The 21,366-nt window shown below is 34.5% G+C and overlaps 1 protein-coding gene across 1 annotated transcript; it reads left to right on the forward strand.

Annotated features, from left to right (window-relative positions):
* Positions 1 to 15,107: 15,107 nt before the first annotated feature.
* Positions 15,108 to 16,433, forward strand: LOC147545756 (zinc finger protein GIS2-like). Its single transcript, XM_086635033.1, has one exon. It carries the CDS (start codon positions 15,408 to 15,410, stop codon positions 16,290 to 16,292), a length of 885 nt encoding a protein of 294 aa, XP_086491159.1. The 5' UTR covers positions 15,108 to 15,407; the 3' UTR covers positions 16,293 to 16,433.
* The last annotated feature ends 4,933 nt before the right edge of the window (positions 16,434 to 21,366 follow it).

The raw sequence follows: 21,366 nt of genomic DNA on the forward strand, positions 1-21,366 counted from the left end.
GTGTTTGCTTTTTTCCTAAGTTTTATTCAAAAAAAATTTTTTTTGTCAGACGATTCAAAAACTTAGTTTAATGTTTGAATTCACTGAAGTATGATTTTATAATATTGCATTGCCTGTGATTCATTTGATTTGTAGAATTTTTTTTATGAGAGAAGGAACTGCCTTCTATAACTATTGTGAGCTGTGTTAAAAGCACTTCTAGAGTTCTATTCAAAGCGCCCATAAAGTGAAATTCTATAGACACACCATAATTACAAATATTTTTTCCTAATGAACACATAAACTGCCGTCTTAACTATTGTGAGCTGTGTTAACGGCACTTCTAGAGTTCTCTTCATAACGCCCATAATGCAAAATTCTATAAGCACACGTCACTTTGGATGAACCGGTCCGTTATTTGATTATGAAGTCTCGTCTCATGGGCCACGTTAAAGACATTCGGGCGATCAAATCATATGCACGACTATGATATACAAACTCAAATTCTTCTTCTTTCTTTTCAGTGTGGAGATCACGATTCGGTCTCAACTGATTATAAAGTTCTTAGTCTTCTCCAAAATCATGTTGACTTCGGAAAGAAAATACTGAAAAGAACATAACAAAGAATATGGGCCAGCAGTACCAAATGGATGATAGTAAACATCACATAATTGTCCCCTCTTGAATAAAGTGTTAAATAACTTTAGACATGACTTATCGACCCATCAGATGTAAATGCCACTCAGTTTTCGTGTCGCTTTAATCACTCTTATATACGTGTATGAATTTCAACCTGGGCCTAAATAGTTGACAAAATTTAGTGCATCTTACCACACTAAATGCCATTGCAAGTTTCTCCCAAACAAAAATATCACAAACCTATTGAACTTTGCACAATAAAAATGTGTCTGGAAAACGAAATCAATAATATAAAAGAAAACGTCATTTCAATAAAAATATAATAAAAAGTGTAACAATAATAAACAATTCCTTTTATAAGTCTAAATAGAAACAAAAAAAGAAAATTTAGAGATGATTAAATTTTAGAACCACTTCTTATGTGTACGAATTACCATGTTAATTATTGTTTGCAAACTATACTTACAAATCAAAAAGGTTGAATTAGGGTTAGCTTACAAACCATAATAAATAGCCTAAAAGGGTTTTGTAGTCATTAAATGTGCATCCCAACTGCAGCAAAATCAACAAACTAACTAATAGAAAACTAGCTAGTTTGATGATGATAGATGAATTAAAACTTGACAAGTAGCCAAAACAAAACAAAAATACTAATTATCAATATTTTATCTTTAAAAAGAAAACAGTAATACTTTTGACAATAATCTCAAAACATAGAAAACCCTAAAATGAGAAAAGAAAAGAAAGAAATCATTCTACAAGACATTTGCCATATATGATTTTTTTTTTCTTTTCTTGTTTTGCTTTCCCATTAACTAATATATATGTATATTTACTTTTGGATTTTGCAGAGTCTTTTGCTAATAAGTAACTATCAAGGGTCCTACTTTTCCATTGGTAATGAGAAGTCAAGAGGTTGTTTGATTGAGAGATTTAGGGTTTTAAGTAGTGCAAGAAAAAGACAAGTATGGGGAAATATGTATTTGGTTAGGAGGACCCTTTACTTTAATTTCTTATTAATGCCAAAGAGCATTAGTTAAAAAGACAAGTACCATGACCTAAAGTGCAGGACACTAGGAGACCCACCAAGTGCTCATACTCTTTAATAATCTCTGTCTCATATTTCCCTTTCTTCCTCGATGTGGGACTACAAAAGTACTAATAATAACAACTGCACAAATTAATGTTTTGTCCTTCATTTTCCAAAGTGTGCAAAAAAAAGTAGATTCTAGCTAGATATGTAGTGTTCATTGTATTTGAGTTTTGTATTTGAGTTTTTTCATGGGCAAAATGAATTTTACTACCTGTGATTGGATTAAAGTTTTGAATGATAAAGGTTGATTTAGATTGCCTACCAATAATTTTCATTAGAATTTTCCATTAACCTAAGTTGTTATTTTTTGCTGGGATGAACTATAAATATACGGTACGTTTTCGATCATTCAAAATTAGTCAATTGGTCGTTTGAGATCTATACACTAAATTCACAATTCCGATTCGAATTGACTAATACAGTATATTTTCCACATTCATAGGAGTGCATCTATGTTTCTGCTTTACAAATAAGATATTTTCTGGGCATTTCTAATACGTAATATCAAGTCCCTGGCTCATAGTCACAAGTCAGTCTACGGCTCAATGTATCAGCAACTCGATGAAGCTCGCCTGATTGTTGACGAATAGCAAATGGAAACTTCGGTAGGAAAGACCTAGCGTGCATGTTCTTCATGTGCTTCTGACTGTTTGGACAAATTTAAAACCTTATGCCAGCAACTTTAGCTGGTGAAGGAAAAGAAATGAGGATGAGAGAGGGAAAGATGAAGGGGAGGAATTATAGAGGGAAGTGCAAGAAAGAGATAGAGGCAATATGGATAAAAAAAATATTTACAGAAACACCACAAGGGTAGTAACGGAAAAATGAAAAAAGAATGTCTTGAACACTTATAGAGGCCAAACCGACTAGTAGGTCACAAATATGATTCAAAACGTAATTGATCCAATAAGAAAACATTTGTAGGAAAAAAAATATCAAAAATGATAAAAGTACGTCTTTTATGACTCACTCGATGACCTCATTGCCTACATGGTGAATAAAATAAGGAGTATTTTAGTCTTTTTCCTGAGTGAGAAATACTAAAATATTCAGTCTTATTAAAATGGAGTCACCGAAGAAGTACTTGTATTACTGTTGAAATTATATACTAATTTAGAACAGTAACATCTAGCATGTACACTTTTGAGTTACTACTAATATTATGGTACAAACCAGCATTAACTAACTACTCCTTTTACCTCTTCACCTCTTATTCATTAAGAAAAAGAAAAATATGTAAGGACCATAAGAGATGAGTTGAAGTCATGGGTAGGGACATTAGTCATGTGAACATCCTTGTTAGCAATTCATATACATGATTTTGACTCTCTAAATGCAGTGATGGTAGGGTTTTGATGTCAACCTCAAGAAGCCATTGGTATATGACTGTTCAATCTTTTGTTGTCACTCATTTGCTCAATCTTATCAGTTATCATCATCCATATACCAATCAATCAGGTTCCACCCTTTCAGATCCAAATGCTGAGAAGAAATCTTTTAAATAAGGTTAATTTTGAACAATTAATTTATAGGGTTATTTCCCTAATGGCCCCCTACTTTGTGACCAGCTTCCCGTCTGACCCCCTAAATTAGCAAAAATACCTATATGGCCCCCTTCTTCCGTTATCTTTAACTGTCCGTTACTCTCTCTCCTCCATCTCATTTTCTCTCTCTGCCAAGTCACCTATCACGGCCACATCATCATCTTCTCCGGCATTGGTCGCCGGCCGGCGACCTTCAAATATTAAATTTTTTTTTTTTTATTTTCTCTCTCCTATTTCTCTCTCTAGATTTTTTTTCCTCACCCTCTCTCTCTCTAAAACTCCGGCGAAGGGGTTTCCCTTCGCCGGAGCTAGGTCTGTTCGTGTTCGTGAACAGATCTGTTCTGTTCACGAACAGACCTTGCAAGGTCTGTTCGTGAGCAGAACAACCCTTAATGTTCTGCTCACGAACAGACCTTGCAAGGTCTGTTCGTGAACAGATCTAGGTCTGTTCGTTGAACAGACCTAGCTCCGGAGAAGGGAAACCCCTTCGCCGGAGTTTTAGAGAGAGAGAGGGTGAGGAAAAAAAATCTAGAGAGAGAAAGAGGAGAGAGAAAATAAAAAAAAAACTTTTTTTTTTAATATTTGAAGGTCGCTGGCCGGAAATTTGGTCGGCCGGCGACAAATGCCAGAGAAGATGATGATGTGGCCGTGATAGGTGACTTGGCAGAGAGAGAAAATGAGATGGAGGAGAGAGAGTAACGGAAAGTTAAAGATAACGGAAAATGGGGGCCATATGGGTATTTTTGCTAATTTAGGGGGTCAGGCGGGAAGCTGGTCACAAAGTAGGGGGCCATTAGGGAAATAACCCTAATTTATAACATGTTTAAAATGATGAGCATGAACGCCTACGTATCCTTATAATATAGAAGAATTAAGATTTATATTTTAATTAAGGGGTGGAGTCAGGATTTCAACTTACACAGAGTTAAGTTTTAACGTAGCTAAAAAAGATTATTTGTACATAAATTTCTACCTATGATACGTGTAATACATGTAAAGTGTTATTTAAAGGTAATTTCTAGTGATAGCAATACATTTTTGACGATGACTCTCGCATTTGTGTAAATTTTCTGATTAGAAAAGTTTAAATAGTTCACAAAATCAACAGAAAGTCACACCTGATGAGCGCAAAAATTAACGGAAACGAACAAAAGACGAAGAAGAATATAGCAAGATGAAGTAAAAGATAAATGATATAATGAAAGAGAGATAAAAGAAATATAAGATTAGCAATAAAATTAAGGTACAACATAATAAGTGCAAAAAAATATTGGGGGACGAAAACAAAGTCTAGACACAATTGAGTGCCAAAGTGGCAGTTGGATACGAATAAAAGGTAAAATCGGAATTTCGTTATACATTGGGTCTAAAAAGAATTATTCTTTGTCAAAAAAACATAACTGAAAATGTGAGAGGAAGTTTCCAAAGCACAGGCCGTTTCCAATTTGAATTGTGGCAGCTATGGCTTGTGGCGGTTTTGTGATAAGCAAACATATTAGAAGCACACATATCTGCTAGCTCGAACCCCTGACTTGATTTGCGTTAGGTTTCAACCTCTACTGGCTGGGCTAACTTCCTTAGCTGTGAATATGTTGGTGCGGTTAAGACTCAACTCAGGCTATATAGCATGGGTTAGTCCACATTAGTTCCGCCCTCCCTCTGATATTAAACTTCATATTCTCATTCGGTCATTCCTACACCTGGAATAAATCCCTATAATTAAGTCTTGCTTCCGATATAAAGTAACTATATATAGTCCAGTAACTATTTTAGCTCTATTTTTTGTTCGGCGTAAGTCAGAGGCTTTATTGTTCAATTAACTTTCATTTTCTTTAGGGTTAGCTCTACTTTTTGTTGGGGCATAAATCTTAGGATTAATTATTCAATTAACTTCCGTTTCTTTTAGGGCAATAAGTTTTGTATTTAGGGGGTAGTGGAGCGGGACTTTCACAGACTTTCATAGAAAAAATGTCCCGTAGACATTTCAAGACATTTCGGATGACTTATTATAGACAACATGTGTTCATAGGCATTTTCAAGACATTGAGAGTTTGTAGACAAAATGTCTTTATAGACATTTCAAGACATTTGATCTATAGACAAAATGTCCTGGGGACATTATTATTAAAAAATAATAATAATATATTTATACTAACATTTCAATATAGTTTTCGACTTTCGTAGACATCTGTGAATATTTGTGGACATTGATGGACATTTGGTAGATATTTATTATTTTAATATTATTATTATTTTTTAATTACATGAAATAATATATTTATACTAACATTTCAAAAATATATTTTTCGACTTTCGTAGACATCTGTAAATATTGTGGACATTGATGGACATTTGGTAGACCTTTATTATTTTAATATTATTATTGTTTAATCACATGAAATAATATGTTTATACTAACTTTTCAAAAATATATTTTTCGACTTTCGTAGACATCTGTGAATATTTGTGGACATTGATGGACATTTGGTAGACATTTATTATTTTAGTATTATTATTATTGTTTAATCACATGAAATAATATATTTATACTAACATTTCAAAAATATATTTTTCGACTTTCGTAGACATCTGTTAATATTTGTGGACATTGATGGACATTTGGTAGACATTTATTATTTTAATATTATTATTGTTGTTTGATCACATGATGGACTTCAAATGTCTCTTGTTTTTTGAAAGACATTTTGGCTTCCAAATTTGTCCAAAATCCTTCACAAATCCATCATACTATAAAGTTCACCAAAGTCTGGGACATATTTTGTCTACAATCGAATGCCTCGAACTTTCATAGACTCTCAAATGTCTGAATTTGAATGCCTCAGACTTTCGTGGACTCTTAAATGTCTGGATTTGAATGCTTCAGACTTTCATGGACTCTCAAATGTCTGGATTTGAATGCCTCAGACTTTCGCGGAGTCTCAAATGTCCACGAAAGTCTTGCCCTTTAATTTGTAGCCAATCAGTTAGTTGATGAATGTAAAACTCATGGATAGGAAGTACAATGTCTTTTCGTACTAGTTAGTAGGTTATGTCAAAGTTTCACGGTAAACTATAATAGCTATTAAAATTTCTAGAGGTACAAATTTACATTTTTCTACCATTATATATGACACATTGTAAATCATCTGATGTGATTGTATAAATTGTAAGTTTTAGGTTTTTTTTCCCTCACGATTCAAATAATTGTGAAATCCAATTGTTGTTGCTATTTCATCACCTAAGTGTGAAGATATATAAATGTTGTTAGCTTTGTACACTAGCAACTATATATTCGTATATAATCGTGACAAATCTGATGTCATGTCATGTAGTTAGAGTTATCTTATTAACTAATGTTTGTGTCCACAATTGTAAATGACCTACCAATACTATCCTCGACATGGTACGTGATATTGTTCTTGGTACAAGCTCTCACAAGATCCTAAAAAACACAATCCCATGGCACTACCCTCTCACTCATAGCTGGAGTTTGGGCGCTTTCATATCATTGTGGAACTATATATCACATCTCCCCCGCAAAGGGTAGTCTTTTTTGGCTCTGATATTACCTGCATAGTGCGATCAAGTCTTGATGGCTTTTTAATATTGTCTTTATTTAGTTGTATTGTTGAATTTTGTTCTTAGCAAGAGCTTTAACAAATCCATTTGAAATGACTTTAACATCCTAAAGTACTGGTCTCGCTTTTTCAACAAAAAAAAAAAGTACTGGTCTCGCTTCTTCAACAAACAAAAGAAAAAAAAAGTACTAGTCTCACAATTATAACTCAAGTTCTGAATGGTATCAAACCGTATTGGCTCAATGTGGTCATTAATTAAAGAAACAAATATGGTATGAATGTACATATTGAGAATCGAATGAAAACTAGATTAAAAAATCAAAATCAAAATATAACAAAATAGAGAAAGACTATGGGATGTATGGGCCATGGGATAATGATGGCTACATTGATACTGCAACATTTGAAAGGAACATGTCTACTTTTAGACACCTTTAAACCTTGTTAGATCTCTCACATTCCAGATGCCTTTGTGGTTGTGGTCCTAAGTTTTACTACTTCCGACAACATGATATAATATTATTGTATTGTTTTTCATATTGGATCTTATGTACAACAAGATCTAACTACCCTTTATGAGTAGTTTAATAAACCTAGCTATATACATCCCCATCATAACATTTTGACATTATATAGGGTAATTTATTGTTGGGTCCTCCATTTATCTAGTTTTATATTTGGACCTTATATTTGTCAAATTATTCTTTTAGATCTTTTTGAAGTTAGGTTTTTTCCATCAGTGTGGTTCTATAAATACCCTTAGCAAGTTGCCATGGATTTCTCTCTTTTAATTTTTTTTTGGATTCATGTTTCTCATTTTTACTCCCACTTTGAAAACAAAAGGAGAGGTTGAATAAAAAACGAAAAAAAAATAGGAGAGAGAAATATCGAGAACTTAGGCAAAAATCAGGCCCAATATCCAAGATGTATGGTCTGATTTGGCCCAATATCTCTCTTGCTACGATAATTGGGCGGTCCGAGTTCGGTCTACTTTCTTGGGCAGCATAGGAAAGTAAAATGAAACTAATTGATATTTTCTTTCCCCAAATGTTTTCTTAGATGTCTTTAATCTAAATATTTTAACATAGTTTCACTATTTAAACAAAAAAAAAATTGATTCCAAAAAAAAAAAAAAAACAAAAAAAACAAAAAAAAAATCCTTTTTAATGATTATTCTACTCAAAAGAACATAATTAGGTTTCCATTTCTTAAGCTCTATAGTACACACATAATTGGCTGTAGGGTACGTGGCCCCAAAATTGAGAAAACTCTTCCTACATACAGATTTAGAGATAGAGGTCCCCTTCAGGCCAACTTATGGAGAAAGACTAGATATGCAGAGTGAAGGCGTCATTAGGGTTTCTTAAGATAGTGAACTGTTTTGTATCTGGTGGTGGGTAAAGCCAAAAACATTTAACTGTTAGAACTACTAGTAGTAGCTACCTCACAAATCATCATCATCAAGATCATAGACAATATTCGGTCCTTAATAGATGGAGTCTCTCTCTCTCTCTTCTTTTTTCTGCAGGGTATGTATAAGGACCACAAACCCTAGATGCTTACATTTTTTTGAGAGAGATAGATGAGGACTAGGGTGACTTGTCTTTGGATGGTGCAAGGTTGAAAAAGGTAGAATTATGTAAGTAAAGATGTTAACAGTTGAGGAGGATAAGAATAAATGCAAGAGAAATTAGGTCAAGGATGCTCAAATAAAGCAACTATTCTGTTGCAGAGACTTCTTTCTCTCAATTCAATATCATTAAATTTCCATTTCAGCTAAAAAGATGAACCCCCCCATGCATCAAATCTCTGCATATATAAACCCTTAATTTCACTAAGTTACTAGGCTACTCTACCTATATGTATACTTAATGTAGTAATTGCAAGGATATATTCTAATTTATGATAAAGACATATTCACAAAGTCACATGCACATACTGCAACCACCTTTTTATATATGCTCTTTCTTCTCTTGTACCTTTCTATATATCAGAATCCCTCGCCTTCAGCGAAAAGCCATCCTCGACTCTTATACCACTTGTAACGCCTTAGCCCTTAGCAGTTTTCGATATTGCCTCTTAAGAGGCCTCGACACTTCCTAAACTCGAGCGTTCACTTATAGCTTAGGTTCCTGATACTCTTGCGAGCGATGTGAGACTATCACTTTATTCTCAAACAACCTTCACGTATGCAGTTCTTTGAATCTAAGTATCTAACACAAGTCTTGTTGTTAGGTGACCCAGTGAAGTAGAGTCAATACCTGCGCAAATCAAGACTTTCACATCTCAACCTCGCTCTGATACCGTATAATTAAGTTACTAAACCTTCACTCTCAAACCAATTGATAGCGGTAGGAGATGGCGTAGATAAGATACTCCAGTAGGACGTGTGCAAATTGCAACTTTAACGTCTCGGCCTCGCTAGTTATATTAAATTTGTAAGCCTTCCTTTCAAACCCAATTGTGCAGACAATATTAATATGGGATGAACTATATATGTATACTTAGTGAGACAGGAGTGCCCTTTTCCTATGTATGTTTATTTTGATATTTTCACATCAACAATCACAATCATGTTTTGTAATGACATCATGATATTGGATTATGTACCCTTAGATCACAATGGGTTCCATTAGATTTTGCCATCACCCTTTAATTAGGCAGGATGCACATGGTTAGGGGTGGGATTTTAGTCCGAGGCCCGGATCCGCCCACGGACGCCCGGGTCCGCCAGGGTCCGTGGACGCCCGGTAACCGGCTCGGACAAAACCCGACCGACCGGGAAGAGTTAAGTGGAAGGACGCGGGCAGCAACCCTTACCCGGCAGTCCGCCCGCGTCCGCCCGACCGAAAGACCGTCCGCCTGTCCGGATGTGTTTCGTCCCTTAGATTAACTAGGGTTTTGATATAGACCGTTAGATTAATAAATAGGTCAGCATATATAAATGAGTATTGAAACTTCTAACCTAAATAACCCATTCTAATCGACCGAACCTCTCTCTCTCTGCTGCCTCTTTTTGTTTCCTCCTCAGCTCTTCTTCTTCTTCAGTTCCTAAACCCTAATCATTCGAAGATCTTCAGTTCCTAAAGCCTAAACATCTCATTCTAATTGACCGACCGAATCTCTTAGTCGAAGATCTTCACGGACTTGTTCTCTTCGAGATTTCGACCCCTTTCATCTTTGAATCTCTGTAAGTATCTTATTATTCTTCTTAGTATATTACTCTTCTTTTGTTATTATTTTCATTCTAATCGACTGAATCTTTGTTCTTGTTCTCGAATCTCGACTAAATAACTATTTCCTAAAACCCTAGATCTTGTTCTCGACTGTTAGTCGATTGATTATCTTTTTCTGTTCGAGGTTTCGAACCCCTTGAACTTGAAATATTTGTAAGTATCTTCTCTAACCCTAGTACTTTTGTTTCGTTTTTTCATTTTCATCTTCGATTATTTGCTAAATCTATTCTTCAACTTCATCTTCAGGGGAGTATCTTCAACACTTCAAATGACTCACTATGTAAGTCTGTTTTATTTTTTTTGTTTCTCTTAATCTTCGATTTGTTTTAGTTTTTATCTAATCCTCTGTTTTCTATGTTGTATCATTTTTTTCTTTAGTTTTTGTATCTTCTACTGACTTTCTAATTGTCTATTTTTTTTTTGCAGAACAACATACACATCTTGAGTTCTTAAATCCTAACTCACAGTGTCACATTCTTACTTAAGTACTTATAGTTTTATTGGGTTCATCTTTTACATCACAAGCATCTCTATAAGTATCACATTATGTTTATTCTTCTTTTTGGATGAATCAGATGCATGAGTTTATGGTATGATGCATGATTATGTGATGTTTGTTAATTTCTGATGGTGAAATGAAATCTAGCTTAGACTTGTGAAGGTGGGCTTTATAATTAACCTCATAACGCGATATGGTAATTGAGTCGCTTCTGTTTATGATGGTCGATTCGGAATCCGCAACATGGTCTATAGGATTTCTTACCAAATGATGATAAGTAATTAATGTTTGTGATGATTAGTTGAATTAAATTCTGATGGTAAATAGAAATCTAGTTTAGACTTGTGATGGTGGGTTCTAGAATTAGCCTCGTAACGCGATATGATTCCTTGCCAATATTTGGTAAGTTGAGTCGCGTCCTGTTTATGATGGTTGATTTGGAGTCCGCAACATGGTATATGGGATTTCTTACCAAATGATGATGTGTTGCTCTTGCAACTGCCTACTGGAGTGTTGCTTTTTGTTGTTGTCGACTTGTTGCCTGATGATGTGGTGTTGTAATGCTGTTCCTTCATGCTGCTCCTTGATGCTACTTGAATCTTGATGATGCTATACTTTATGTTTTGTGTGTGGAATTATGGATATGAAACAGTTTAATGTGTTATCTTTTGTTTTAGATGTGACAGTTGTATAGATAATGGCGAGTCAAGACTTCGAATCAAAGTATCGACATAATATGTCCAAGTCTTTACAAATATCGACCAAGTGATGATTCTATGAATTTTACATCCTAGTTTCTTGTTCATTGCTTATTTGTATTTAAATGTAAGTAGTAGGTTAAATCTTAATAGTTTAAACTGAAGAAGAATTTTAATATATTGATATTTTTGTTCTGTTTTGGGCTTTATACCCGGTCCCGTCCGACCGATGTCCGGCAATAAAAACGGTCATGGACGGGCTTTTTCACCAAGTAATTTCCGTTTAGTCCGACCGTTTAGTCCGAATGTCCGAGCGGTCAATGATAGCATGTGTCCGTTCCGCCCGGACCGAGAGAGTAGTTGTCCGCGGACTGCCCGTCCGGTCCGATTCCCACCCCTACACATGGTGTCATGGTCTATTATGAATAATCATTGGTCCCAAACTCCCAACTCTAGATGATTTTGACAAGTGATGATGATATGCAACTGTGTGATGTGAAGAGCATCCATTGATCCCGTGTAAAATGTCATATGGAGCTAGGTCTGGCCGGCTTGTGAAGGGTAAAGATAACCTTTCACAAGTTGGTTTATTAATTGGTTGGCCTGATTAATGCAAATTACGTACTATAATAAATGTTATGGAAAATGCTTGATATAGATAAAAGCAGCTCGAATGGTTTGAAGAAACAAATTACCAACGTAATGCTGAAGTTATGTGAACATTTTGTTTTGTTCGAGCATTCGAGTCACTTTTTGTTGGGCCAAGTAGCATTACTTGAGTGTTACTAAGATGATGAACGACCAATTCTACATTGAAACAAAAAAATTGAAGCAAAGAATCATTATTTTTTTTAAGTCGGGTTAATGGATCAGATTGAGTCAGACCCATGGCTTGCACGAATACTAGCAAAATCAACCAGTTTGACTTGTGCAAGCACATTATGAACAAATATGTACGTGGTGAAGATCCCCTTCCATTTTTTTACTCACTAATGCCATTGATACTATTACCTACTCTAATCTTTTGTCACAAATCTCTAATAAATCACATAGCTTGCAACAAAAAAATAAATCATATAGTAATTAGTGCTAAAATTATATTAATGTATGACTTGCAAAATAAGTACTAATAGTCTCGAGAAACAACAGTTAGCGACTCTGATTCCGTATGAGAGAGAAGATAATATTTAATTAATTATAGGTATTTATCAAAATATCAGTTCTCACCAAAACTTGGTGGTGTATTTTTTTTTAAAGAAGGTGAGATTGTATTTTTCAATTGCTAAGAATTACAAGATAACAAAAAAGAAATAGTGAACTTGAAACAATCACACTTTGTACCCTAAGAGTAACTAGACCTAGTACAATTTTTTTTTTTCAGAGGATTGCATCAACCCAGCAAGTGGAAGTACCACACAAATAAAGAGTGGTTTTATCAAAATAATGTTTTTTTTTTCATGGATCACAAGAGCCTTGATAAATGGGCAGATGGTCCTAACCATAATAAATGATATTTAGTGTAATAAGTAACCAAGCTTGTTGGATTATTGAACTATGGTTTCACCAAAACTATTACAGAACTGTTTTGATATAAACCAAACTGAGGTTCTTTCAATTTGGGTTGGTCCCATTGTAACCATATTGTACTCATCGACAAAGATTATTTATGCAAAAAAAGGGTGTCCTTTCTCATTTGTCTATTCAATACGTTTACACATCAAACCTTAATTAAAACTAGTCCTTTGCTCCTTGTTGCAAGAGGAAATTAGAAGTCCCATTCAATAATATATTAAGGACCCTAATTAACAACATATTTGATCAATACTTACCTAATTGTCTTTTTATATATTAAACTAGATTCTATATATCCTACTTGAATTGAATTATATCATAGCCTCCTACATAACTACATTTCTGTTTTTCTAACATCTTTTATTTGGGAGAAGTGGTTTGATTAAGTAGGGTTGAGAGAGAGAGAAAAAAAGTGGCCAATAAACCATGGTTAGGGTTCTATAGTACTTTCTCTTGAATGGTGTGAAATAAATACACTTTTTGTTAAATTGGACAAGACCTTAAAGCTGTAAGATTTGTTCAAGAGTAGAAAGTAGAACAAAACATGCTACCTTAAGGAAAAACTTTGGTGGAAATAAAAAAACTTTGAAACCAAACGAGTACAATGTAGTAGGTATAACTTTTGCCCTAGTAATGGAAATAATGAAGCTATATTTTCTCTTTAAATTGCATATCTTGTTTTAGTTAACTTGTATGGCCAGTACTCTTTTTCGTAGAATGTACTTTCATAATGCGTGTTACAAGTTATATATACCACAATTATTGGATGAACTAAAAAGCAGTACTAAATACAAATTATGAAGCAATCAGAAATATCATGATATTTTGATTGGACATTTTAATAAACGTCTTGTACGAACATTTTAACTGTTCAGAAATATCTAATGCATCAAAATATGATATTTTAAAAGCTCATAAATTTTTGAAATAATTTAGTGCTTTTCAAAATTTTGGACATCCATTTAAAATAATAATAATAATAATAATCCTATTAGTTAGTGATAAAGACAAGACATCAAAGCAAAAATTTATTACATCTAACACTCAATCCTGATCAATATGTTATGTGTCATGAAAGTTAACCTAATTCCTGATCAATTACTTAAACAATTCTGAATTTGGAAAGGGATGTATTATAAGTATCTAGAAACTTGGAAGAAAAAAAATGAGGGACTAACATGTAATTTAAATAGGAATAGGTAGGCCGCAGGTACAAAGTTAGGGTATAGATTACTTGCTGATTCTAGAATTACAGTTAGAGCAGTTAAAAAGTATAGTTTGGATGAACTTTTACTGGTAAATTAGGTCAATTAGTGTGACAAGAGTTGTACTTGAAATAGTAGAACTAGTAGTAGGGTGAATTTCATGTTTGTTGTAAAAATTAGGGTTTACTAATTTGGGGACCATTTATTTTTGCAGGATGAGTGGCAGAAGATATAAAAGAACACCCAACTAGCTATAAAGAAGAAGCATCAACTACTTGTGTATATCCTGATGAGAGAGAAAATGTAGAGAGAGAAAGTTGAGAGACCCACACCAATTAGAAGTTCCTCATTTCTTTCTCCTGCAACTTACAAACTTTGGTTTTGACTGATGGATACAATAAGAGGTACAAATGCAGAGATGAAAGAGAGAAACAAGTTTGAACAGTACATGTCTATCTTATCATATGCAACCCCAAAGGTGTATAAGGAATTAAAAAGAAAAACTTTGGTTTTATACCATATTGTTTGGGAGTAAAAGAGAAAATGACAATCATTATAACATTTTTTTGGTCAAAAACTTAAAATGTTGTATTCATATTTACAAGATTATCAAACCAAAAGTCTAATAGTTGGGTTTGGCAATTGATAAACCATAGACCATATGAATTAGATAGTTGGTAGGTTTTCTCTGAAATTTTGACTGAATCTAGACCGTTAAAAAGATGAACAGATCGGAATCAAATATCTTTTAACGACTAAAATTTGATCAAAGTTTCTTTGAAATTCTGATAGGAACGTTGTAAATTTTGTCATCTTGTTACTTGTATAATTCAAGTTATTTTTCGTTCTAGTAATTTTAGGCTTGCCCTGGCTGATTTAAAATCCTGATTCCGCCCTGATTAGACTATATCTTAAACAAAGTGTTAGGGAATGTAGAATTCTACACGAAATAAATGAAAGGAAAGAAAAAAGAGAGAAGAAGCAATGAATAAACATGTGGGTATTTTGAGAAGCCACAAGCTCTCTCTCTCTCTCTCTCACTCTCTATCTCTCACTATAACTTGGTTGTTCTGTCAGGCTTACCCTTCATTAGGTCATCTCAAATTGACTACTCTCTTCATCCATTTCCTCTTATGAGGTCCCACTACACTTCCTCTCCTCCCTTTCTCTCTCTCTAGTCTCTACCCTAAAAAGAAGATGTCTTTAGTTAGTCCTATCTCACTCTCTCTCTCCCTTCACTATTTCTCCCCTTCTCTCTTCTCCCATCTCTACACTTCTCTTTCTGTTCTTTCACTCCACACTTCATCCTCCACCTTTCTCCTTCATTTCCAACAAACTCTCAATTAAACACCCAAAAATCCTCCATGGACAAGATCACTGATAAAACCCATGATTTCATGAACGTCGACTCTTTCTCTCAACTACCCTTTGTTCGTCCTGCACCGCCTGTCAAAGTGGAGAAGGGCATTCGTCTTTTCGGCATCGAATTCGCCACCGGAGATCCTCATAACAATAATTACAAAAATGCCACCACTTCTGAACAAGAATCTTCAAATTCATCAGCCTCTGTCGCCGGTAGTGGTGGTGGTGGTGGCGGCCGCGGTAGTGATGGTGCTAACGTGAGTGACCTTGTGAAAGAGAACGATAACAACAACTCCGATAATAGTCGTAAATTCGAGTGTCATTATTGTTGCCGGAATTTCCCAACTTCTCAAGCATTAGGAGGTCATCAAAATGCACATAAACGTGAACGTCAACATGCTAAACGTGCGCATCTACAATCCACCATGGCGCACAATAGCACCATCACCGACGGCCACCACCCCCATCACCTTTATGGCCTCCTCAATTACGGCCGTTTCGGAACCTCAACGGCGTCGTCGCCACCCACTCTCACTACTTACCCTTCTTGGAATTACACCACCACAACCACCGCCGCGGCCACTACCACCACCACCACCACCAACGGTTTTTCTCATCATAACCAACAACAAAGACTAATTAATGGAAGTCAACTACCTCTATGGAAAATCTCAGCCGTTCATCAAAATAATAACAAAAGTAGTTTTAGTGGAGACCGTCAGATTCAAGTTAATCATCACTTGCCATATTTTGCTAGCGATGATCGTCGTCGACATCAAGATTTGAAATCTATGCAGATAATCAACGGTTCTAGTTCACAGAATGCACACGTGTATGAATCAAAAGCAAGTGTACAAGATCACGTGAGTTTAGATCTTCGTTTGTAATTCTTTTTTATAATATTTCTAAGTATATATTAAAATTATATATGATAATGGAAAAAAATGGTGGTATGTTTACAAGGGAATTCTAATCATACCATTTTAAACTTTTATTTTTATTAATGGAAGTCAAGCTTCTTTGTTAAATTTAATTAACATTTCATCTATCTCAATTAATTTTTGTCGATTATTAATTAAATAATAAGCACAAAATGCCTTAAAGCGAATTAATTAAAGAAAATTATAGGCAAACATACAGCCATGTCTGTAAATCTTTTATTGACAATGAGAAGTTTACGCTTGTTTGTAATGCTTGTGTCAATAATCTGATATTATCTTAAACAAGTAACAAAAATACAAAATAAACACACATAAACATGTATATGTACAGACTTAGACACACGTACAGTCGATTTTCACCATAGTATCAGATCGTACCAATGAATATCTTGTATCTAAAATGCATGCCCTATCAAAGAGTGAGAAGACTATTTTAAGTGTCCACTCATTTTTTTCGTAGACGTAAGTGGGGATTTCAATTGTACATGGTACGTATGTCTAAGGTAGAGAGATTGAAGAGCTAGCTTCCAAAAAGAGGCTCCTTGTGGTGGGGTGCCCTAAGTAGACGCCTGACCTGCACCCTCACCACACGGCCCTGAGTACAATGTAGTTAATCCAAATAAGTTGTAAGCGTAGGTTTTATAATTCAGGCTTCGAGAATGTTAAAAAGATTACATTAAATTAAAATACAATAAAATTCCAACATTTTTAAAACGCTATTCATTTCTTCCACAACCACATGGGTGTCAAATTGCAAATTGAGAAATACTTGCTAAGTTAAATAAATTAAAATTTAACAATTTTTGAAATATATAGAAAACACTACAAGAAACACTATTTTATCCAAATTAAGTTAAACTTATCATCATTTAGGTATCAAGTTATGCTTTTTAACTAAATAAAGAAAAACCCCATTTCAAAAGATTTACTATTATTATATACTAGGGTATATCCCGTGCCCTAGGGCACGGACACTTATATCAATCAAATGTTACAAAATTTATTGTTATATTTTATTGAGAGAGAAAGATTTTTTATTAGTTGTTATTTTTCTGTATTATTTTTTTGTTTCTTTTCTCTTAAATTAGTTATTATTTTATTGAGAGATTGGGAGATTTTAATTTCTTTTTTTAACCCTTGAAATTTATTTTGTTTCTTTTTTTCTTAAATTAATTATTTTATTTCTAAGAGGGAAAGGATTATTGTTTTTTAAATAGGTAACTTTATTTCTACGAAGGACTATATTTTAAATTTTGAGAAGGGCTTCTAGACAATATCCTTTATTAAAAAAGGATTATTGTTTTTTAAATAGGTAACTTTTTTTATACGAAGGACTATATTTTAAATTTTGAGAAGGGCTTCTAGGGTATATGTCGTGCCCTAGAGCACGGGCACTTGTATCAATCAAATGTTACAAAATTTATTGTTATATTTTATTGAGAGAGAGAGGGATTTTATTAGTTATTATTATTTTTTGTTTCTTCTCTCTTAAATTAGTTACTATTTTATTGAAAGAGAGAAAGAGAGAGATTTTAATTTCTTTTTTTAAACCTTTAAAATTTATTTTATTTTATTTTTTTTAAATTAGTTATTTTATTTCTAAAAAGGAAACGATTATTGTGTTTTAAATATGTAACTTTATTTCTACAAAAGACTATATTTTAAATTTTGAGAAGGACTTCTAGACAATATCCTTTATTAAAAAAGGATGTTTGTCTCAGTCATCGTTTTCCCTTCTGTTTTATTATATAGACTAAGGTATATCCCATGCCCTAGGGCACAGATACTTGTATTAATCAAATGTTACGAAATTTATTGTTATATTTTATTGAGAGCGAGATTTTTATTAGTTATTATTTTTTTGTATTATTTTTTTTGTTTATTTTATCTTAAATTAATTATTATTTTATTGAGAGAGAGAGAGATACCCTTTCATTTCTTTATTGAGAGAGAGATTTTAATTTCTTTTTTTAACCCTTGAAATTTATTTTGTTTCTTGTTTTCTTAAAGTAGTTATTTTATTTCTAAGAAGGAAACGATTATTGTTTTGTAAATAGGTAACTTTATTTCTACGAAGGACTATATTTTAAATTTTGAGGACTTCTAGTCAATATGCCTAATTAAATAAGGATGTTTGTCCCAGTCATCGTTTTCTCTTCTGTTTTATATAATAGATACTTATATGGTGTGTAAAAGGAGAATGTTAAGAAAGTATTATTTGGATGGGAGATTTTAAAAGGCCTCCCCGTTTTTGTTAAAAGGCCTCCCCATAGTTTCGTTGACTTAGTAAAAAACCTTTGACTTAGCTTGGTTAAAGGGCCCCCCTCTTTGAATGGGTGAAAAAAACCCCCTTTAAAGGTGTATTTCACCCACATTTTCTCTCCATCATTTGACCACGCCACATCATCATCTTCTCCGGCAGGGTCGCCGGCCGGCCAAACTTCCGGCCGGCCGGCAACCTTCAAATTTTTTTTTATTTATTTTCTCTCTTATCTCTCTCTCTCTAAAAATAATTTTTTTTTTTTTTTTTTAACTCTCTCTCTCTCTCTAGATCTAGAGAGAGAGAGGCAGATCCATTGAAGGTCTGTTCGCAGACCTTCAATGGATCTGCCTCTCTCTCTCTCTCTCTAGATCTAGAGAGAGAGAGAGTTTAAAAATAAAATAAAAAAAAAATATTGTTTTTAGAGAGAGAGAGAGAGAAGAGAGAAAATAAAAAAAAAAAAAAAAAAATTTGAAGGTTGCCGGCCGGCCGGAAGTTTGGCCGGCCGGCGACCTTGCCGGAGAAGATGATGATGTGGCGTGGTCAACATCACCGGTCTTGGGTTAAGTTTGACCTAACGGCGTTAACTTTTGCCGTTAGGTCAAATATTGATGAAGGAGGTGCTCTTTTGTAGAGGGGGCCCTATAACCAAATGGGTTATAATGAGGGGCGCTTTTAGCGGGGAGGCCTTTTAACAAAAACGGGGGGCCTTTTAAAATTTCCCTATTTGGATTTTGTTTGTTTTGAAGCCATAAAAAGGGTAGTACTGATATTGGGAGATAACTGAACAATGGCTTTTGAGAAACAATTGATGTTCTCTGATTTCTTTTTTTTTTTTTTCACCTAGAATATAACTTTTTTCTAGATGTTTGTAGTACTGATATTACAAAGCTGTGGTTGAGTCTTTTTCCTCTATTTGTTTATATTATCCAACAACCAATGACACTATCAAGGGACCCCCATCAGTCCATTCACTCAAAAACTTAAGTTTAACTACACTTAACACAAATTTATTTTATAGTTTTTTTTTCCCAATTATAGTTTATCTACTAATTGAGCCATAATTGCACTTAACACAAATTAAGGGCCCCCCATAAATTTTTCTTCTTAGGTGAAGAAGTTCTTCCACTTTAAGGGTTCGAAGCGCACGTTGAACAATTCAAAAAAAAAAAAGGGAGATCCTACACGACCTAAAAACCCCTAGTTAGACAAATTCAGATCTGAATCGTTCAGTCTGAGTGACCATTCAATTGGAATATTCTAGCTTGACTTTAGTCAAACTATTCTGTTCAAGTCAAAAGAGATGTTTGTGCATTTAACATTGAGGGGTGCATTTAAATTTTTGGGCCCAATAGGTGTAGAAGGAATTGGGTTTCCGTACCTCTAAGGTCAATTAGTTGATGGGAAATTGTTACAAGCACCTTAGCTCATACCGACCCCAACCTTAAACCCTCTTGAAGTGGTCCACTAATTTAGACCAAGTATTTGGTAAACTTGGCCCTTAATTCAGATTAAGGGATTAAGCAAGTGAGAATATTGCCCTTATAATGCTAATCATTTTTACTTATTTCTAAGATTAAGGTGTCGTTTGGCAACACTAAAATAAGTTACTTTTTCACTTATTTAAGTAGAAAAGTCAAAAAGTTAGTTTGGTACGCAAAAATTACCGACTTCATTTAAGTTAAAATTTGACTTTCTTTTAAAGTTAAAATTTTTAGCTTTTGACTTCAAAGTAAAGTAACTTTTTTTTGAGACATGCATGAATTTTACTTGACGATTTTTTTTGTCTATCTCTACTCCACTACCACAACTAAGCTTCTACCATACCATTCTACCCCCCCCCCCCCCCCCCCCCCACACCAACACCACAACAAGCATTGCACCTCCCCCACCACCCTACCTCAACTACCACCACCACACCTTAACCACCACCTTCGTACCACCACCACCATACACCACCACACCTCCTAGCTCCACCACCACCACCACCACGATACCTTCACCACCACCACCACCACCGCCACCACGATACCTTCACCACCACCACTACCACCACCACCATACCTTCACCGCCACCATACCTTCACCACCACGGTACTTTCATCACCGCCACCACCATACCTCCATCTTTACCACCTACATATCTTATCCACCATCACCATACCACCACCACCATACAACCACCACCATAACTCCGTCACTATCTCTCACGTATCTTATCCACCACCACCACCACCGTATCCCCACCACCACAACCACCGTATCCCAACCACCACCTTATTTCCACCATCACCACCATCGTACTTCCACTTCCACCACCGTACTTCCACCACCACCATCGCCACCATCATTCCTCTACCACCCCCACTATCAAACGTCAACCACCACCAGATCCATAACCATACCTTCATCGCACCACCACTACCATTAATATCATCACTACTTCGTATACGAGAGTAATAGTGGAAATCATAAACAAATTCAATTAAAATCAACTATCTCTATGAGAAAGAAAAATAAAATTATCAAAAGTAAATTGAGTTACCAAACTAACTTTTTGACTTTTTTACTTATAAGTAACATTTTTGTCAAATATACTTTTGAAACTTTTTTACTTTTTTAAAGCAAAAGAACTTCTACTACAAGCAAAAGTACTTTTACTTTTGATTGCCAAACGACACCTAACCCCAATTCAAACACCAATCTATTTCAATTTGTTTCTACAATCAGGGCAAATTAACTGAGAGATATTTTTCATTT

The sequence above is a fragment of the Eschscholzia californica genome, unplaced genomic scaffold, assembly GCF_041429995.1.
Source record: "Eschscholzia californica isolate CP2 unplaced genomic scaffold, dmEscCali1.0.p SCAF_4, whole genome shotgun sequence".
NCBI classification, from domain to species: Eukaryota; Viridiplantae; Streptophyta; class Magnoliopsida; order Ranunculales; family Papaveraceae; genus Eschscholzia; species Eschscholzia californica.

Excerpts from the sequence above, each read along its gene's own strand:
- LOC147545756 (XM_086635033.1), top strand. The coding sequence starts at position 15,408 with ATGGACAAGATCACTGATAAAACCCATGATTTCATGAACGTCGACTCT.